We start from the raw sequence: 18,740 nt of genomic DNA on the forward strand, positions 1-18,740 counted from the left end.
TATTTTTAAATATATATATTTTTTATTTGATTAAGATGCTAAACTCTTTAATCTTGTCGCAAACAAATAATTTGATCATCTTATAAAGATTTATCTTCTAACAAGATATCATAAAATTTTTTCAATGAGCAACAGAAATACTACATCGTTACTGTGAATATTATCCATAAGGTATACTGTCCAACTACGGTACACCAAACATTTCATTCATAAAGTTAATTACAATCTAATGAATGATTTTTTGAATTGATAGTGCAGAATTTTCAAGCTTTGTTAAGCAATTATCCTCTGTTACAAATAGAATGATATCATCCTCGATGAGAATGAGTGATCTGATATTATAAGGAAGATTAATTATGAATTTTAAGAAAAGCAAAAGATCAAAGACAATTCTCTGAGGCAAGTGTTCCTGTGCAAAGTAATCAATTTTTGATGTTTTATGGAACAGTGGGAGTGTTCCACCTAAAGCAGATTGCTGGAGATGTTAGTTGTTCCCCAAATGTGCCGTGTTCTCCAGGAAATAATCTCCATAAAATTTTGTGCGTGGAAAATTCATACAATTCCAGAATTATGACTAATTGTTTTAAAATCCTTGGAATAATATGAAATGTACAAACACATTAAAACAGATAAAAATAACGTAATAAGTTAAAATAAATTCTCCAAAGCACATATAGTGTACTCTTTTCTAACAAACTGGCTGGAGTTCAGATTTGGACTGTCTTCAGTTGCATCCATTATATTGACACTTTGTATAATAAAATAAAGTTAAACAAGGAAGTGAATCATACTTTCAGAACTATCTTCATAACAAATTATACAAAAAGCGGTTTCTCTAAATTAAATTATTGAAATTAATAATCACAATTTTCCATGAACAAAATTTAACTGAATCTTTTTTCAGTATATTTAAATGAAATATCCTAGTCTATATAGTTTTCTTACATCTTATTCATGCATTTAGATAAAAAACATTGTTTATGACAAATATTTAAAAAATTTCATTCTTTGATTAATTTTTATTGTTGCAACTCACATTTTATATTTTCAATCAATACTACTCATACTGCATGATGTTAAAACTATATATTCTTTTAAAATTTTTTCTTATCTTATGGTATTGATAAAAATTCCTCAATTGCTTCTGCAGCATTATGTTATCCTGATCCATAAAAAAATAAAACTTATAAAGTCTTCATCAGATTAAATGTAAATGACCAAACACACACACACACACACACACACACACACACACACACACACACAGAGAGAGAGAGAGAGAGAGAGAGAGAGAGAGAGAGAGAGAGAGAGAGAGAGAGAGAGAGAGAGAGAGAGAGAGAGAGAGAGAGAGAGAGAGAGAGAGAGAGAGAGAGAGAAAGAGAGAGAGAGAGAGTGAGAGAGAGATTGGATTACTCCAGAAATTAGAATTAGCATTTTAAAAATTATAAATTAAATAACAATAAATTTTAAGTATTTAATATCTTTAAGAATTTATTAATAAATAATTGTTTGATTGCTTTAATAATTAATGTGAGAAAACCTTGACCTGGTAAATATTTATTTCTTCTTGAACTAGTAAAAGGTGGCAAATTTTGGAATTCTTGCCAACAGGATCTGAAATGATTAACATACTGTTTAAATAACTATCAAATTATAAATCAATTTTAGTACAATATTTCATGTAGGCAAAATAATTTAAATTTAATAATTATAACTAAAAAAAAATTATTAATAACAATCAACTTTGAAATTAATAGAATATATTCTTTTGAATGCTTTTCAAAGCTATCAGCATTTTCTTAACTTGAGTTTCTGGGAGCATTGTTGGTTAATGGTCCACATCTTCAAAAAACTATGAAACCCATAAATATGTAATCAAACAATATGTTCAATCTAGTTGTTTTTGTAAAAATCAGGGTTTGTAAATTTTTTAAACTTACTTCTCAAGTATTGAAATTTTTTTTATGTGCATATGAAAAAATTGAATATTGTTAATATCTACGTATATGTCTGTTAGATGATTTGCAAAAGTGATTATATTTTATATAGTGCATGTATGTGTTTCTTGTATCCATGGGTAAAGGATTAGCATACATGCAAATGTAAAAAGCTATTAAAATATTTTACAAACTTCACATATTGAAGTAAATTAACCTTATATTTACTACATAAGGAAACTGAGATCTTAACACATTTAAACAATACAAACCTTATAAATAGATTAAATCTGGCAAAAATAATGCAATAAATTAAAAAGCAAAACTGAATCCATACATATTTTTTATTTTCTGTTGTTGGGGTTTCTTAACCTTTTATTTGCATAACACAGTTACAAAGGCCATTAGGAAAGTTTTTGCTCAGATAAAGAAAACAATATATTTCAGAAATATATTTTTTTATTTTTACTGTAGTCACCATAAAAAAATTCCAACACATTTAGACTAATGACTTTCCAGCTTTTTAATATTCTCAGTATAATGCAATTTGTCCAACTCAGCAAAATAAATGGTTATCTCAGGTTTAACTTCATCATTTGAAATGAATCTTCATCCAGTGAGCCGTTTCTTTAGGTTTGGGAAGAGGAAGTAATTGCTAGTAGCCATATCCAGCAAATTTAGCACTTTGAAGCCATGATATATTTTGCAGCAACAATCGGAGACATGTGTGCAGGCTCATTATTGTAATGAAAGAGCACTTTATTTTTGTCCAGATTTGGATATTTAGCCTGAATAGCACCCTTCGATTGGTTTAGTAGTGAAGCATACGACTCCCCAGTGATGATGGTCTTGGCTTTTTTCATTTTCTATAAGCAACACTCTGTGAAAATCTCAAAAAACCATAGCCAATGACTTTTCCTGAAGTTAGAACCTTTTTCACTTTCTTGGTGCACTTTCACTTGCTCCCACCCACTATTTTGTCTCTGATGTATATTAATGAATCCATGTTTTATTTACTGTAATAAAATGTCAAAGAACTTAACAGAATCGTGTTCAAATAAGTCTAAACAACATTGAAAAAGTGTTCAGTCAAATAAATTTTTGGTTGACTAATAACAAATGCAGCAACCATCAAGTGGAAAGCTTTTTCATATCCAAAACATTGTGTTTTGGATTTGTGTTTTCATATCCAAAACATAACAATCTTTCATTTCAACAAAATCTGTCTATAGCAACTTGTTTGCTATAGTTAATAGCCACAAACAAGCAACTAAAAGCATGCATCTGAAACTTTGCAGCATACCATTTAAAGGAACATACTAGACTGGTTATAATTGTGTTGTCTCTATATCAGGCTGAGAACTTTTCAAACATCCTTAGTATTAAGCTGTCATTAATACAGTGATGCAGTCTCCTTAATGAATATTAATTAATAACCAGTCTCCCCAGTGAAGATGGAATTGTTTAACCAGCTCAAAAATCTTTTACAGTTATTTATTACAGTAATTTCCATTTAATCTGTCATTTATAATTTTTAATCATTTCAAAATGTTATTGTGTCTTGGCATGTCATTCAACAAAATTCTATTAATTGAAAGAATTATCTTTCATAAAGACTGAACTGGTTCAATTCCAGAAAGTACATTACAATCAAACTGCAAAGACTGAAAGGAAACGTAATCACAGCCTTCCAAATTTCGTTTTGTACTTCCAAAGTTAAAGCAAACTATTTTTTGAATCTGTATAAGCTAATATAATGAAATTTCGAGCTCTTATTCATATATAACGTTTATTATGCAACATTATGCATAATACAACATTAAGAGATTGGCAATTAAACACTTGACAATATCACAAGTCAGGGTCCAGACCATGGCTTTTAAAAGGGCCGCATTTATTTTTTTATTATTTACTGGCATATAAACTAAAATTTTGCTACTGAAGATTCATATTTTTTGTTTTTAGTTCTTCTTTTCTGTTGTTCTATTTTCTTTCCAAGTATCTTAAAAGATCTTTGAACAAGGGTACCAAACAATATTTTTCTTTCCCTAGACGATGTAAAGAATAAATAAAAGGTATACTTTGAGATCTTGAACTGACTTAACCTGGGGAAATACATATAATTGATCATGGTTATAAAAAACATCATCCTAAACTCAGACAAAATTTTATAGTTTGTTTTTGGGGATCGATTGAAAATCACCATCCTAAATTAGTATTCAAAAACCACTATTCACGATCTGCAATTAATTTCGTTCACCATGAAAAAATGAAATCTACAAAGCAATACATTAAAAAAAAAAAAATAAATAAACTGTAGGATTGTGTAAAATGCTCCTATAAAAAAAATAATAATAATAAACTGTAAAAAATTATTATAAAATGATCAACATACCTCATCGGATAAAAATTTAAATGTGTATGCGTTCTATTTTTGTATATATCTGGTTTAGTTTGGTTGGCAAAATGATCAAACCTAAATCTGAAGCTGCAGATTGATTGTTCCCTAATCTCCTCTCCCTATTGCTCTTTCTTCTTCCTTGGACAATGCCATGGGAGTAGGGTCAGTTATTCCAGCAAGATGACACTGGTTTTATCTGTGACACCTATTTCTTCATTTTCGTGTTAGTAGGATAGTGTACTTTGTTTACTTTAAGAGCTATTCACGGGTTTCCAAGGAGTATCCCCTATCCAGAAGTTAAAGAAAATGGCAAAACAATAAACAAGATGCATACAAGTATACAGGGTTTCTTTTTTTTCACAGGGTTTCAGGGTTTTTTTTTATGTTAACTTTTATCTTAGACTTTAGACTTTTTTTTATATATTTGCATATTATTTAATTTATCGATGAACAAAACAATGCAGCAGTTTTTATTGTAAAAAACTTTCTTTCTTTTGTTTATGTTTGTGAAATATTATGAAATTTACTTCTAAACTAACATGAAAAATTAATAAAATGAGATAAGATCAGATTTATGACTTTGGAAATTAAAACAAAATCTTTTCAATTTGTTAAACAGTAATCAACAGTTTATCGTAACTAAATTATGTTTGATATCATGTACTCCTAAAAATGTTATACAGCTTATAATTTAGTTTAAAAATCTGTTTGACCATTATGTAGTAAATCTAAAACTCTTATCTCCTGGCCTTATCTATCCATCTGAAATGTTTAAGATTATAATATAGATAATAAATACTATATTAACTGTAATACTTACGATGAGTTACATCTTTCTTCAAAACATGTAACTTTTACAACATTAAAAAATATTACACCTAAAGTATTAGATGTTTCTGAACCAACATCTTCAAGACATTCACGAAATTCTTGATCACAACCACAATGAGATCTGAAAATTGAAAACAATAATATGAATATAATGATATAACTTAACAGTATAAAAAGTGAGAGAATAAAGTCAATTTACAAAGTTTTATAAAAATAAAAATAATGTGTTAATTGATAGAACAGATCCTTGTGGTGGATAATTCTGAGTAAAAGGTAATAATACTACCAGTCACAAGATACTGGTACAGTACTTATACACATTACATAGTACTTATACACTTATACAATACATAGTACTCTAATATTTAAAAAAAAGATCATAATTTCTAAAGCTACATCTGATATGAAGTACCTACAGAAAGCTCTCCTCCTTGATTGTCCTAACTCTTCTTTCAATGTCTTTCTTACTTTACCCACTCTTTTTGTTATTTTATTACTTAAATGAAAGAATTATTTAATTGTGCTATAATCCAGTCAATAGATAATAGTTTGGCTAGGTAAGTTTGAAGATTAAAAACTTGCTTCATGATAAAAATAATAAAATCGATAATGATTTTATTTTATTTGCCAATCAGTTTTTTGACAAACTATGTAACTTACATTATTGGAATTTGCCTTAAAAAATGAAAGGATCATTTTTAATTTCCTGGTGAATATAGCTAAAATAATTATATTATAGGGGAAAGTATGGCGATCATGTCAAAAATGGGGTATCGAGTTTATCTTGCATATCTTTACATTTTACAGTCCAACTAGTTCATCTAGACAAATAGAACATATACATGTATGTATGTCTGTCACACTACTTTTGGCCTTATATCTCGACAGTGATCAAAACAATTTTCTTAAAATTTTTTTCAAATATTTTTATATATGGGGCAATGATCATATTAATTTTTTGTCAAAATTCATAAGTGGCTAGGGGATGTCACAAAAAAACAATTTTGATTTTCTTCAGAGGCATTTTACAGAAAGCCTTATTGAAGAATTTGTTAATTAATAAGCATAATTTTTAAAAATATTTCTTCATTGTTGTTTTTCTTCTATTCTCCAGTTGAAAAATTTCCTTGACAAAAAATAAATCTCATTTAATATTACTTTTTTTATTATTTTTTTTCTATCATTAGATAATTTTAATACCTTAGTATTTTTTATTAAATAATTATTATCTCAATATTGAAATATTCTGTTAATTCATATAATAATTTTTTTAAATTTATTATAGAGAAATATTACCTTAGAATTATAAAAAAATAATTATATTGCTCATTCTATATTTTATTTGTATATACTGCATGTACATTTTATATGTAAATTTGAAGGTTAAAAGGGCTAATGTTTCTTTTTAAAATAATTATTATAGCACACTCTGTAGAAATAACAGAATTAGTTACAATGATTCACCTCTTAAAAAAAAATAATTGAAATTAAATTAAACATTACAGTAACATTATCATATTTAATCTAAGGTTCATATTTTGTAATGCATGATGTTATTTAAAATATATTACAGGATTAAAATTATATATACTTATAATTTTAATCAAGGTTTGTTAAGTGTATTCACAAGGTTTAGTTAAATCTAATGAGAGACAGTATTAATGATAGAAAAAAACAACATAAACATTTATTAATTATCTGTATGTGATAAAAAAGAAGGTTATATTAATTAACAAAGTACTGTTACATAATTACAGTTAGTAAAAAAAAAAACTTATTGAGACTTTTTAGATACATCTTATAAATTAAACAATGTACTAAATAATGTAATGTATTATTATCTAAGAAGGTTATATATTTTATAACATGATACAATGTAATCAAATGTTACAATCGATCATAAATTAAATTACTAACTCAATTAAATTTTACTTCCTCATATATTTTTATAATTTCATTACTTAATAATAACATTAGATTAATATAGAAAACAAATATAATTTTATCAAATTTAGACTATATAAAAAAATTTAAGAAAGGAAATGTAAACGAACCATTAACAAAAATAAAAATGTGTAACTAGAAGTAACTTTTGATAATTGTTAAATAATCATCAAAATTCATCATAAAAAAAAAAACATTAAAGATAAATACAAAATAAAAAACTAAATAAAAATATATAAATGTATTTTTTTTAAAACTGAAAAAACCCTTTATACTTCAAAAAAACTGTTTATATTTTCAGTTGTATTGCCAAAATTTCTTTATTTTCCCTTGCATAAAGAAAGATAAAATAAGGTTTATATAAAAAAAAAATTGATTGGACAAATTTTAAACATTGAACAAATACCTTAAATAGAATCTAGACAACTATTTAATGTTTTTATGATACGAGTAGAAAAACTGTTACAAAGAAAATTAAAGTTCAAAATGGCTGTTAAATAATGGACGTTATTGCTCACCAGTTAATTTTTTATAATTATTTAATTCCTATCTATATAGAGATTTAAAAAAAGTAATTTTCTAATAAATTTTTTTGATGACCAGTTCCTAGAAGCATTAACAGCTGATATCGCTAGTTCCTGGTTATAATAATCTACTTCACCATCCATTCCATTTTGTTTATAATGAGAAATTATTTTGTAGCATATGAAAGATTTCAAGTCCGACTTGAATTCAAATCCAGAACCTTCTGGATGGGGCAGACACTACGTTCCACTATAGAAGTTGGCAAAATAATGAACCAAATGTATCTTTATTCTATTCTCAATTTCTATTTTTATTTTCTCTAAATATTTTTAATTAAAATTTATTTATAGATGCCTATTCTTTCAAAGGGTTTAATTTTATTTATAATATATACAAGAACAGAAGTAAGAACAGGTTTAGTAATAATTAGTTAAATAAATGTGGTGTTTAACAACTGTTATTGGTGCAAGAAAAAAGAATACAAAGCTGAGAAATAATAAATTAAAATCTTTATTAGAACTGGAATTCAGATGAATTAGAGGTTGTACCATGATGTAATGGTGTTATGTAAAGATATTTTTTATATATAGGTGAAATAAAAAAGGATTTTTGATGATTAAGGTATTACTTGGGAGAAAGGATTTTTTTTTAATGAACTATAAGTACAAGAGACCTGTAAAACAAGCAGTTTCCTACTCTCATATGTTTCCAGTTTTACATGTTTAAACACTAAAATCCTTATAGAATAAGACAAAAAGATTTTTAGGTAATTGCTACCTCATGGGCCCTGCATAAAGTGTAATTTTGTAATTTATCATTCATATTGTTAGTTCTTTTGTTTATATGGGTAATTATGAATGTTGGAAAGAAGTTTTATGGTAGTTATTACCTTTTACTCTGATTAAAGTTTATTGCTTCTTGGGTTGTGGGGCTAAGGTAAAGGTTTTTACTGTCTATTATAGATTTATTACCTATGTGATAGGCTTATTGCTAATCAGCCTGTTTGTTTGTGGATTATTGCTTTCAGTATAATAGAATTCAATCCATTTCTGCATTTATTCTGTTTTTGGATGTCTAATGTGTTTGATTGTTTATTCGAATATGTTTCATTTATGTGGTGGTTGGGAGTTTTTGCTTACTGATTTCATAAGAATGATGTGGTTTCAGATCAGCTGAATAGATTTCTTTATGATCATGGTGCTATTAGGAAGGAGATCAATGATTGTGAGAATTGCAGAAAAAAGGTGAACTCACTGAAAACAATTTGCATTTTGATATTTTGGAAGTATTCAGAAAATGAATTCTCATAAGATGGGAATATTATTTCCCATAATTTTCCCATCCAGAATATTGTTTCCATCATTTTTTCATCATGTATATGGCGTAATATTTGTGTTTCCCACAGAAGGAATGCTTGGTTTGAGAACTATAACTTGCTCAGAGAAAAGATTTGTAAATTAGTTGCTTTCTGGATAATGATTAACTACCTGAAGGACAGTTTCTGATGCACAAAATGGTTATCGAATCATTTCTAATTATGGATTGATTGTCATATTTGCAAAAAAGTATGAGAATACGCTGTAATAACACACAGATGAAGTTAAGTGACCAGGTGACTATTGGCTGACATAGGTAAGTGATGTGTGTTTGATTGTTTAGGAGAAAATATAACTAAGGATGGATAGTGCAAGGGGAGTTGCATTTTCAGGATGTTTGAAAGGGAGATGATTTAGTGTTTTTTAATAACTGTAGTTACCAGTGGTACTGCAACTTTGATAATAAACAAAGTAAAATATAAAACTGTTAAAAATGTAGTACTGTTAAGTAATATATAGAATGAGGTACTACTGTTGTGAGGGAGTGTTGGTCTTAAAATTGTTCGAGAATGGAGAGGCTTTCAACACTTTACTGTTAACTATAGTATAAATTTTGTTGATCCATATAATGATGTCCACAAACAGCTAATTGAAAGAATAAGCTAATTGAGAGGTGTGAGGTGTGAGGTAATAGTCTGAGGTTTGTGGTATTTACAAGATCACTTGTGTTAGTTCTTATTTAAATTGAGTGTCGAAATTGTAAAAGTCACATAAATGAAGATTTTATGAATTAGGATGTATTGTGGGAGTTATAAACACGATGGGAGTTTGTGGAACATAGTTAATGATTTGCATGCAACTCAGATAACTCTTACAAGCTATCTGATTGATTAACTGTGGTATATAGGTTTTGTTTTGTTACTTTTGTAGCACTGTTACGCTTTGTTTATTTTATGGATTTTTTTTTCTGTCTTTTATATACCTCAGGGGCAGTTGGTAGTCACCATTAGGCATCCCTTCAGCCAACCCCAGTTGCTGTGGCAGTTGATTGCCCCTCTGACTACATCCTTAAAGGACTTACACCCTTTGGGGTCCTTCCCATGTCACAAGAGTGCCCCGACCCCCCTCTTCCAAAGGACCGAGGCACCTCTAGGTGGGGGAGCTGCTCACACCAGTCCTAGGCTAACTAACTCCAGGCGTGAAATCCAGACGCCCTTCATCTCACACTTTCTAACCCCTTGAGGCTCGCTCACATCCTTACTGGCTGCGCCCAACTCCCCTGCACATACATGCAGGCAAGTCAGGCATTCCAGACATAGGGTCACCTCCTTCCGGTCCTAATTGTGCCATGCCATTTTTTTTTGAGGTCGTCACTTCCCAAACTTGAACAATCAACTAGTTTACCTTCACCAAACACTGAAGATTTCATGCTAATATTACTTGTGCTTACAAACAGCACTGCAGAGCCTGTGGCCCACCTGACCACATTTGGCATACTAGTCACAAGTGGCCTGGACCGCCACAATTAAAACATGACCTAGTCCTGTCCGGACCATTATAGGCACCTGCAACATGCCCCTCCGCCTAACATTTAAAGCACTGAGGGGCATCCTCCCTCAGCTGGACTTGGCAGGACTGCTAGCATATGCAAATCCTCTCTCCCTTCACCAGAAGATTTGCTGCCTGCTTAGAGAGGACCACTGTCGCGTTCTGCAACTGGCCAAATGTTGGTCGCAAGGAGGTGACCTTTATCTCCCAATCATCTTCCTGTGGGAGGACCTCCTTCACAGTACGCAGTAATTCCTCCTTCGAGACCTCACAGTCTAGATTGCCTCCAAAAGTGATTTGAGCACTCTGCAGACATTAAGGTCTTTCTGTACCTTATCAGATAGGACCTTAACCTCAGTTCCATCCTTAATTCGCAGTTTGAGGCTCTCACCCCTGTCTCTTCTGGCTGAAGTAACAGCCCCAGCAATTTGTTCCCCCGCCCCGGCCTTAACCAATCTCAAGAGTTGGGCATACTTATGTATGCCCAACTCTTACAATTAAGGTTACAATTAGAAGAAGGTTAACCTTCTTAGTGGCTACCTCCGGCAGAGCCAGCTTCCATACTTTCCTGTCCACCGTGGCAGTATGGAGAAACCTTTTCCTCCCATCTCTCCTAGCTAGATATTCCAAGAAATTCTTTAACTTATACACCATTCTGTCCTACACCACACCAACAGGAATTGGTGCTTGAACAACCCCCTCGATTTTAAGGATATTGAGTATTTTGTGGATTTACATTTTATTAAGAGTAGTGAAATTAAATACATTAATTTGTTTAGATTTATTTAACTGTTCTACATAAGTGTGTTTCTTGAGTGATGCATTACTGGAGTATTGTGTTGGCTAAAATGTCATTTTTTATTGTCTCTACTACTACACTGAGTACATTGTAGTAGTACAACCTAATCTACTACTCTACAGTAGTAGTACAATGCTGGCCTCTTGTAAACTGGGTTGAAGGTTTCAATCTGGTAGCTGGATCAAAATTAATTTTTGTTTATCACTGTATTCTAACCTTAATCTAGGGCTGTAAGGTGAATAGATATTAGTAATTTGTTTAAATAAAACTTGGGAAAAATACAGAATATGTAATAATACTGAATTACTGATTTTTATAATTTAATTATTTAATAACATTAAATTATAAATAAAAAACCACTTAAAGACTGTTTAAAATAAATTGAAGTCTAAACCTAGATGGCATTACAGGTAAACAAGTAAATATATTTTAAAAATAAAAAAAATAACATAAATACAGAACTAAATAAACATAAAATTACTAATTAAATGTTTTACAATGTTGATCTAAGCAGTTTAAGTAGAATGTGGGAAGTCAATTTAAAAAATCTAAACCACTTAAACTCCCACTTAGACTGACGACTGCATACCTTAACAGATTCCATTTACACAGAACTGGATAAAATAAAATTTATCTCAAGAAAAATAGAAACAGTATAAACCTTCAACAGTTATAGAAATATCTTCTAGATTAAAAAACCATTTTGATAGAAAAATTTCAAAAAAACATTTTTCTATAAATTTAAAATTTTAGATGTTTATTACATTTTAATCCCCTTCATTATTCAACAATAATTATTTTTTCCTTTACTGTAATAAATTAAGTTTTCCAAATATTTAATTCCTGTTTGTAATGGACAGTCTTGAAAGATTTATTTGATAAAATCCTAAATTACAACCAGTTTTCTGCCAGCACTGAACTTTTTCCAAATTGAACAAAAAGTTATTCACTTATGCATGGCATTTTCATATGCTACAAAATTTTGTTCCATATTTCCATGCAAAAGTTTTGATCTTGCTTGGTGAATTATTAATAAAAGAAAACTATTTTAAAATAAACCTTACCTAGTAAAAGGTGAATCGTTACAAATATTTTGTAAACAATCACCAGGTAATAAGTTTACAGGACAGTGATCATGTTTTCTACAACATTGATCCTCTTTTTCATATTCTCCTAAATCATCATAATCTGTAGCTATATTTCCTTGACCACACCATTTAGTACCTAATAAAATGATAATAAACAAGTTAAAAGAATGTAAAACAGTGAGAGAAGAAAGGTAAAACAAAACACATAAGGATAGATTAATTTATGAAATAACATTTATGGGATTTTAGAAAATTTAATCCTATTTTTATATTATGGTTTGCTCAAAATGGTGAGAACAAAAAAATAAACCATAAATTATATATAATTCTTTAATAGTATAAAAGAATTTAAGATCAAACATGTTTAATTTACACTTTTTAAAAACTTTAAACAACTTACTATCAAAATATGTGGAATGGTACTTCCTACATATCTTTTGTATTGTTATAGAGCTCCTTTGTCAGTGGAATTGCAAGTGGCATTCTTGCTGAAGGTCCCCATCTTAAAGTTGTTTAGTACATTATTAGATAACATATTAATATAGGGACCTAACATGGTCCCCATGGGACCAAGATAGGTCCTGACCAAGACATGGTCCCTTAAATCCCACACAGTTATAGATCACACACACACACCCAGGCTGGAGTGTGTTCTAAATTCAAATGAGGAAAATGAGTGAAGAAGAAGTTCTTACGTCCACACGGATCTTCACTTTCCTTCCCCTACCCAGACTTTGAGGATGTTCTTAATGTAGATAAGAGTGATGTTATTTTAAAAGTAGACCCCAGGGTAAATCCAACAGGAAGAGTTTATAACCTCTCAAAGCAAGAAGTGGACAATTCTAACCAGAAGTTTTAAATAGAAGTGAATACTGTGTAATTGTTCTATAAATATCTTTGGAAGCTATACAAATTGCAGTTAAGTAGCGAGTACGTACAAGTTCATTATTTTATTTCACCATGATCACATTGCAATCCCATTATGAAATATTTACTACATACGATAAAGCACCTAATTTAAAGTTAATGAGTGCATCTTACTTTCATCCAAATACTTTCAACTATTCTTGCACTCCAACTAAATATGTATATAATGACGACAAAAATATTCTGCATTATTAAAAAAAAGGTTCCATAATTAAAATCTGTTCATGAAAATTAATCATTTATGTAATCTTCATAGTTTATAATTACAGACAATAAAAGATATTATCAAATAAACAAATAAGGAGAAATTCTACAACTCAGTTTTTGTAATTTATTAAAAAAAGGGTATTATGCACAATATAGTATAACAAACAATATGTTAAAAATTTTCATGAAAAAACAAGTGAGAAATAATTAGTTATTATATTACCTGGGTAAACAAAACCAATTGATTGCATCGGGCCACGTTTGTAGTTACGGCAAACATTCATGAAATCACTTACTGCTTTTTTTCTCATCATAAACATTTGTTGTGGTTTAGCATTTTTCATCATCTCCTGGATCTGTTGCCTTTATAATAACATATGAAAAATTATTTAATTACTTATTGTAGTATTATAAGCAGCAGGATAGTTAAACAGAAAAAACAAATTTAAAAAAAATGTTCAACTGTAGTAATGAAATATTGCAGTTACTGAATGATATAAAAATATTTTTTGTAATGCAAATAAAATATTCACATACATATTATATAAAAATTTTTTTTGTTGACATTAAAGTTTTGTTATTTGATATGTTGACGTCAGTTACCGAAATACTACATTATAATTGATTCTTTTATGGTTAATTAAATTTTATATTAAACTGAAGGAAAAGTCTTCAAATGGTGGCTACTGCACGAAATGCTGCAGTATTGCTTTAGTACAAGGATGAGTATAATTCATCCAAAAAACTAAACTGTAATAAGATAGTGATGGAATAACAGTTTTTTACATGCACACAGTCATTTATTATGCACAACAGCATTATAAAAAATTATAGATACCAAGGTGCCTGCTGTGATGAGTTAATTAACCTATTCGGGAATTTGAACTATTAGATCTGCAAACAGTAGATCTCACTTATTTTTGTATTTAATTTTTAGCTTATTTAAATTTAGCTTTATATTGAAATTGAATTAAAGTGAAAGTTAAAATAAAGTTCTAAATGTACTTGTTAAAAATAATTGATTATGAAAGGTTAGTCAATGCCAAAAGTAATCTTACTGAATTAGCACTGTTGTAAGCACTATTTCCGGGCACATTAAACATGATCACTGAGGAGATACTTCCACTGCAATCCCAATTTTCTTTATTAAAAAAAATATGTATATATTTTTGTACATAAGGTATCTGAAAAGAAAATTCCTAAACCAACATAAAGTTAATTATTATTTAATAATGTACAAAAAAAGCATAATGCTGTTTTGAGCTAAGACAACAGTATTAGAGGCTCAGATCTCAGAGATGCAGCAAAATGTGAAAGAGAAAATTACCTATTATCTAGGATCTATTATCATGATGATCTAGGATAATTATCTATACAGCAGTGTATAATAAAGCACATGTTTAATGTGTGGAAGTGGAGGCTTATCAACTAAAATTTCTTTTTCACTGTACCTCTTCACCAATCCTGGTATAAGAAAGATAAAATTCACCATTTTGAAATGGAAAATTTTTGTGAAAAATTATTACTTTGTTCGCCTAACAGCAAAATTTCATGAAACTAGGAAATGTGTTTGGTCGTAACTGCAGCACAAACGTATAATTCCTAAACCCAAGATGGAAGTGCCAAAATATTGCGTTAAACAGGATCTTGCTTGGCTTGGTCAATAATCTATATCAAACTTTATTTTTTTGTCGAATTTCAAATGTAACAATTGATTTTAAATGTTAAAATCTTCTAAACACATTTAAAATTATAGCAAAGTGGAATACAGAAAGGATTAATGAATTTTTATTTTTTTTTGAAAGGCGAAAAACGCTTTTGCGTTATCATTGCCCGGATAAAATGTTTTTATAAAAAAAAATAACAAAAACTTGAACTAACCTAAAAACTAAAAAAATAAACAAAAACTTACAACTAATATCACAGTTAAATATTCCCTTAAAACGCATTTAAAATTAATATCACAGCCGTAAATACAGAATTAAAATAAGTGTAAACACAAAAAAATGTAAAATTTAACTAAAAATAAATAGAATTAAATAAAGTTTGAGAGGGGTGTAAAGGAGGGCCCCTTCTCAAAATAAAAAATTAATTCAAAAAGCATAATAATTAAAAGAAAAACAACCACATTAATATTTCTTCCCCGTACAAAACATATACGCAAACATATCAAATTTTATGCATAAAACCAACATTATGCAAAAATAGAAATATCCGGTCTTAAACTTTACTGTCATTGCCCAAAATTCGACGTATGTTTCTGGGCAATTTAAATTTACGACGCAAGGCGCATATCATATGCAGTCTACAAGGATGTGACACAGTAGCATCTTACACATAATGGCGCGTTTTCTGCTGATATGAGATACCTGTGAGTGACTCTGGTATGTCCTAACCACAATCGGCAGAGGACCACTTCCTCTCAACGAATTTTTCTACACGAGGAGTACCATGGCAACACAGTATCTTTGATGTGCCGGAGTTTATTGTCCACTGTAGCAGTCTAGTCACTTTGTCGATTTGCTCGAAGTGCGAGTTTTACACGATTAATAAAATCATATGTTGTAACACGAGCAGTGAAGGACGGTTGACTACATGCTTCTTTAGCAGCAGAATCTGCACATTCATTTCCTGGAATAACCACATGTTTAGGGATCCAGCAGAAACTCACTTGCGTGTTGCGATTGTTTAATTCAGCGAATGCGTTATAGATATTTAGTACGATAGGGTATGAATACAAGTGCTCACAAGTAATCTAAAGCTTGGAGTGCACTACACGAGTCTCTGCAAATAAGGATATGGTACTTTGGGTTGATAATATTCAAAGCCTTATTGATAGCATACAGTTCAGCAGAAAAGACACTTGTAGTATTAGGTAAACATATAGGTTCGTTCATTAACAACAAACGTGCATCCAACGATATCATTCTGTTTCGGTCCATCTGTGTGTACTACTGGGTCTGGGTTTATTTTGGAGAGAATATGGTGAAACATTTGCTGAAAGACGATACTTGATGTTGATTGTTAATTGTATATGGTACAGTCAAAAATAAAATACTCGATAAAGAATCTCCAACACGAACACGTAAAGTTCGATCATTTAAGAAACCCCTAATAAAAGTATGCATATTGCCTTTGACTACCTGTTCTTTGAAGATGTTTAGAATACCACGTCGCCAGGCCGTGTCGTACGCCTTCCTGATATCGAAGAAAATAGCGACGAGGCGCTGGCAGAGTAGGAAAGCATTCTGAATAGCTGCTTCCAATGACACTAAATGGTCAATGGAAGATCGTCCCTGGTGAAAACCACACTCTTCTGGAGATAAAAGGTCATGTCTCTCTAAGTACCATGCAAGTCTGCGGTTCACCATTCTCTCCATTACTTTGCAAAAAACGCTTGTCAAGAAGATAGGGTGGCAGCTTGAGGAGCATGCTTTGTCTTTACCAGGTTTTAGTATTGGTATGACAATGGCTTCTGACCAAACAGGTGGGAGAACTTGTGTGCAGAATAAACCATTATAGATGGTGTAGGTGTTGTAGCACCGAATTAAGAAGGTATGACAGCATACTGAGATGAATGTTGTCAGGTCCAGGGTAGGTGTTACTTAGAGTTTTTAAGTGCATGTAACAACTTGTTGAATGTAAATGGAGCTTTAATTCACCGACCAAATCACCAAGGTATAACAATAATACTTCCCATCTGTATCTTGTATCTCTGAAATTCGTTAGTGTATGATGAAGTGAAAGAAACCAAGTGGAAAGAATCTGCTAAGGTATTTGCCACAACAGAAGATGATGAAAGCAGTTCTCCTTCATGAATGAGTCCGGGAATGGATTGTTTCAGTGTTCCACAAATTGGTTGAAGCTTCTTCCATACAGTAGATGTGGGAATAGTACATAAGTTGGTGTCAACATATTTTGGCCATGACTTCCTCTTAGTGTCAAAGAAAACCAAATGGCACACAACTCTAGCCTAACGGTATAAATTTAAATGTTCATTTCTAGGCCTGCGGTTAAATTTGCGCAGTGCCTGCCATCGTTTCTAATAGCATTTTGACAGTTACCATTCTACCAAGGAACGGAAGGACGCCTAGGGTTTCCAGATGTTTGTGGAATATATCTATTAGCAATCTCAAGTATCAGGGATATAAAAGAGGTAAGTTGATCAAGGGCATTTGCACCATCATCATACTGTGATGCGAAGGTTTTTGGTAACTGTTCCAATCTGCTTTTTCAACATTCCATCTCCCTGGCCTTTGTTCACCTTGCGGTCACCTGTGGTCATTGCCATAAAAGTCATAACAGACAGACCAATTAAGATGAGGGTGTAAAATTAGTGAGCTAAAGGAGAGGTTGATGTTGGACCCTGAACCAGATATAAAGACAAGAATGTGCATGATCCATCATTCAGTAGACAAAGGTGTAAATCTTGCCTCATTCTATTTAACATATTTCCTCAAAGGAGCAGAGAGATGACCCCCATGAAATATGATGGGCATTAAAGTTTCCTACTATTAATGATGGTGGTAGAATCTGTGTCAGGAGATTTGTCTACAGCACTGAACTCAGAGTTTGGTGAAAGATACAAATTGGAGATATGCAATTTAAAGGGGGCAGAGATGTTTACAGCAACAGCAGGAATGAGGATAGATAGTGGTATCCTTGTAGCTGATACCTAATTCTGGATGAAAATACCAACTCCACCACACTCTATACTGTCCACGAGACAGTCATATCTCTCACACAAATAGCCTCTAGGTGTTACCACATTTTGTTGTAGTAGATGCGTTTCTTGGAAGCACATTTTTAGTGGGTTCATGTGTGCGCATTAACACTCTAACATCTTCAATGTGGGACCGAAGACAATCCACTGAATAATGGTCAAAAATAAAGGTAGTTATAGATACAGAAATACAGATAAATATATAAAAAAGTTAGTTACAGGTGATCCGGTTTTTCTTTTTTGAATTTTTGATTTTTAAAAACTTTGATGTCCTGGGGTCCGGCGGTTTTTCCACCATATCCTCCAGTATACGATGTGATGGAGGGGGAGATTTTGAGAAATGTGAAGTTGCAAACGACATCGCAGAGGGAGTGGTAGTGTGGCCTCTCTTAACAGGGAGCTTATTAGATGGTTTACTGCCAGCTGTGTTTACTCCTGACCACACAGGTAAAACTTAGGGGACAGGAACGTTGAGAGGGATCCCACCAGCATTA

The 18,740-nt window shown here is 30.9% G+C and overlaps 1 protein-coding gene across 1 annotated transcript in view; it reads right to left on the bottom strand.

The window, feature by feature from the left end:
* Positions 1–1,309: 1,309 nt before the first annotated feature.
* The window catches only part of LOC142322937 (phospholipase A2 hemilipin-like), a 45,976-nt gene continuing 28,545 nt past the window's right edge, over positions 1,310–18,740 (bottom strand). The window contains exons 3-6 of the mRNA XM_075362029.1: positions 13,747–13,886; positions 12,366–12,525; positions 5,159–5,290; positions 1,310–1,614 (exon numbers count right to left, since the gene is read on the bottom strand). Coding sequence (XP_075218144.1) covers positions 1,467–1,614; positions 5,159–5,290; positions 12,366–12,525; positions 13,747–13,886 — 580 coding nt within the window. The 3' untranslated portion in view covers positions 1,310–1,466. The remainder of the gene's footprint in view (positions 1,615–5,158; positions 5,291–12,365; positions 12,526–13,746; positions 13,887–18,740) is intronic.

Source organism: Lycorma delicatula, chromosome 4 (assembly GCF_047948215.1).
Source record: "Lycorma delicatula isolate Av1 chromosome 4, ASM4794821v1, whole genome shotgun sequence".
Lineage (NCBI taxonomy): Eukaryota > Metazoa > Arthropoda > Insecta > Hemiptera > Fulgoridae > Lycorma > Lycorma delicatula.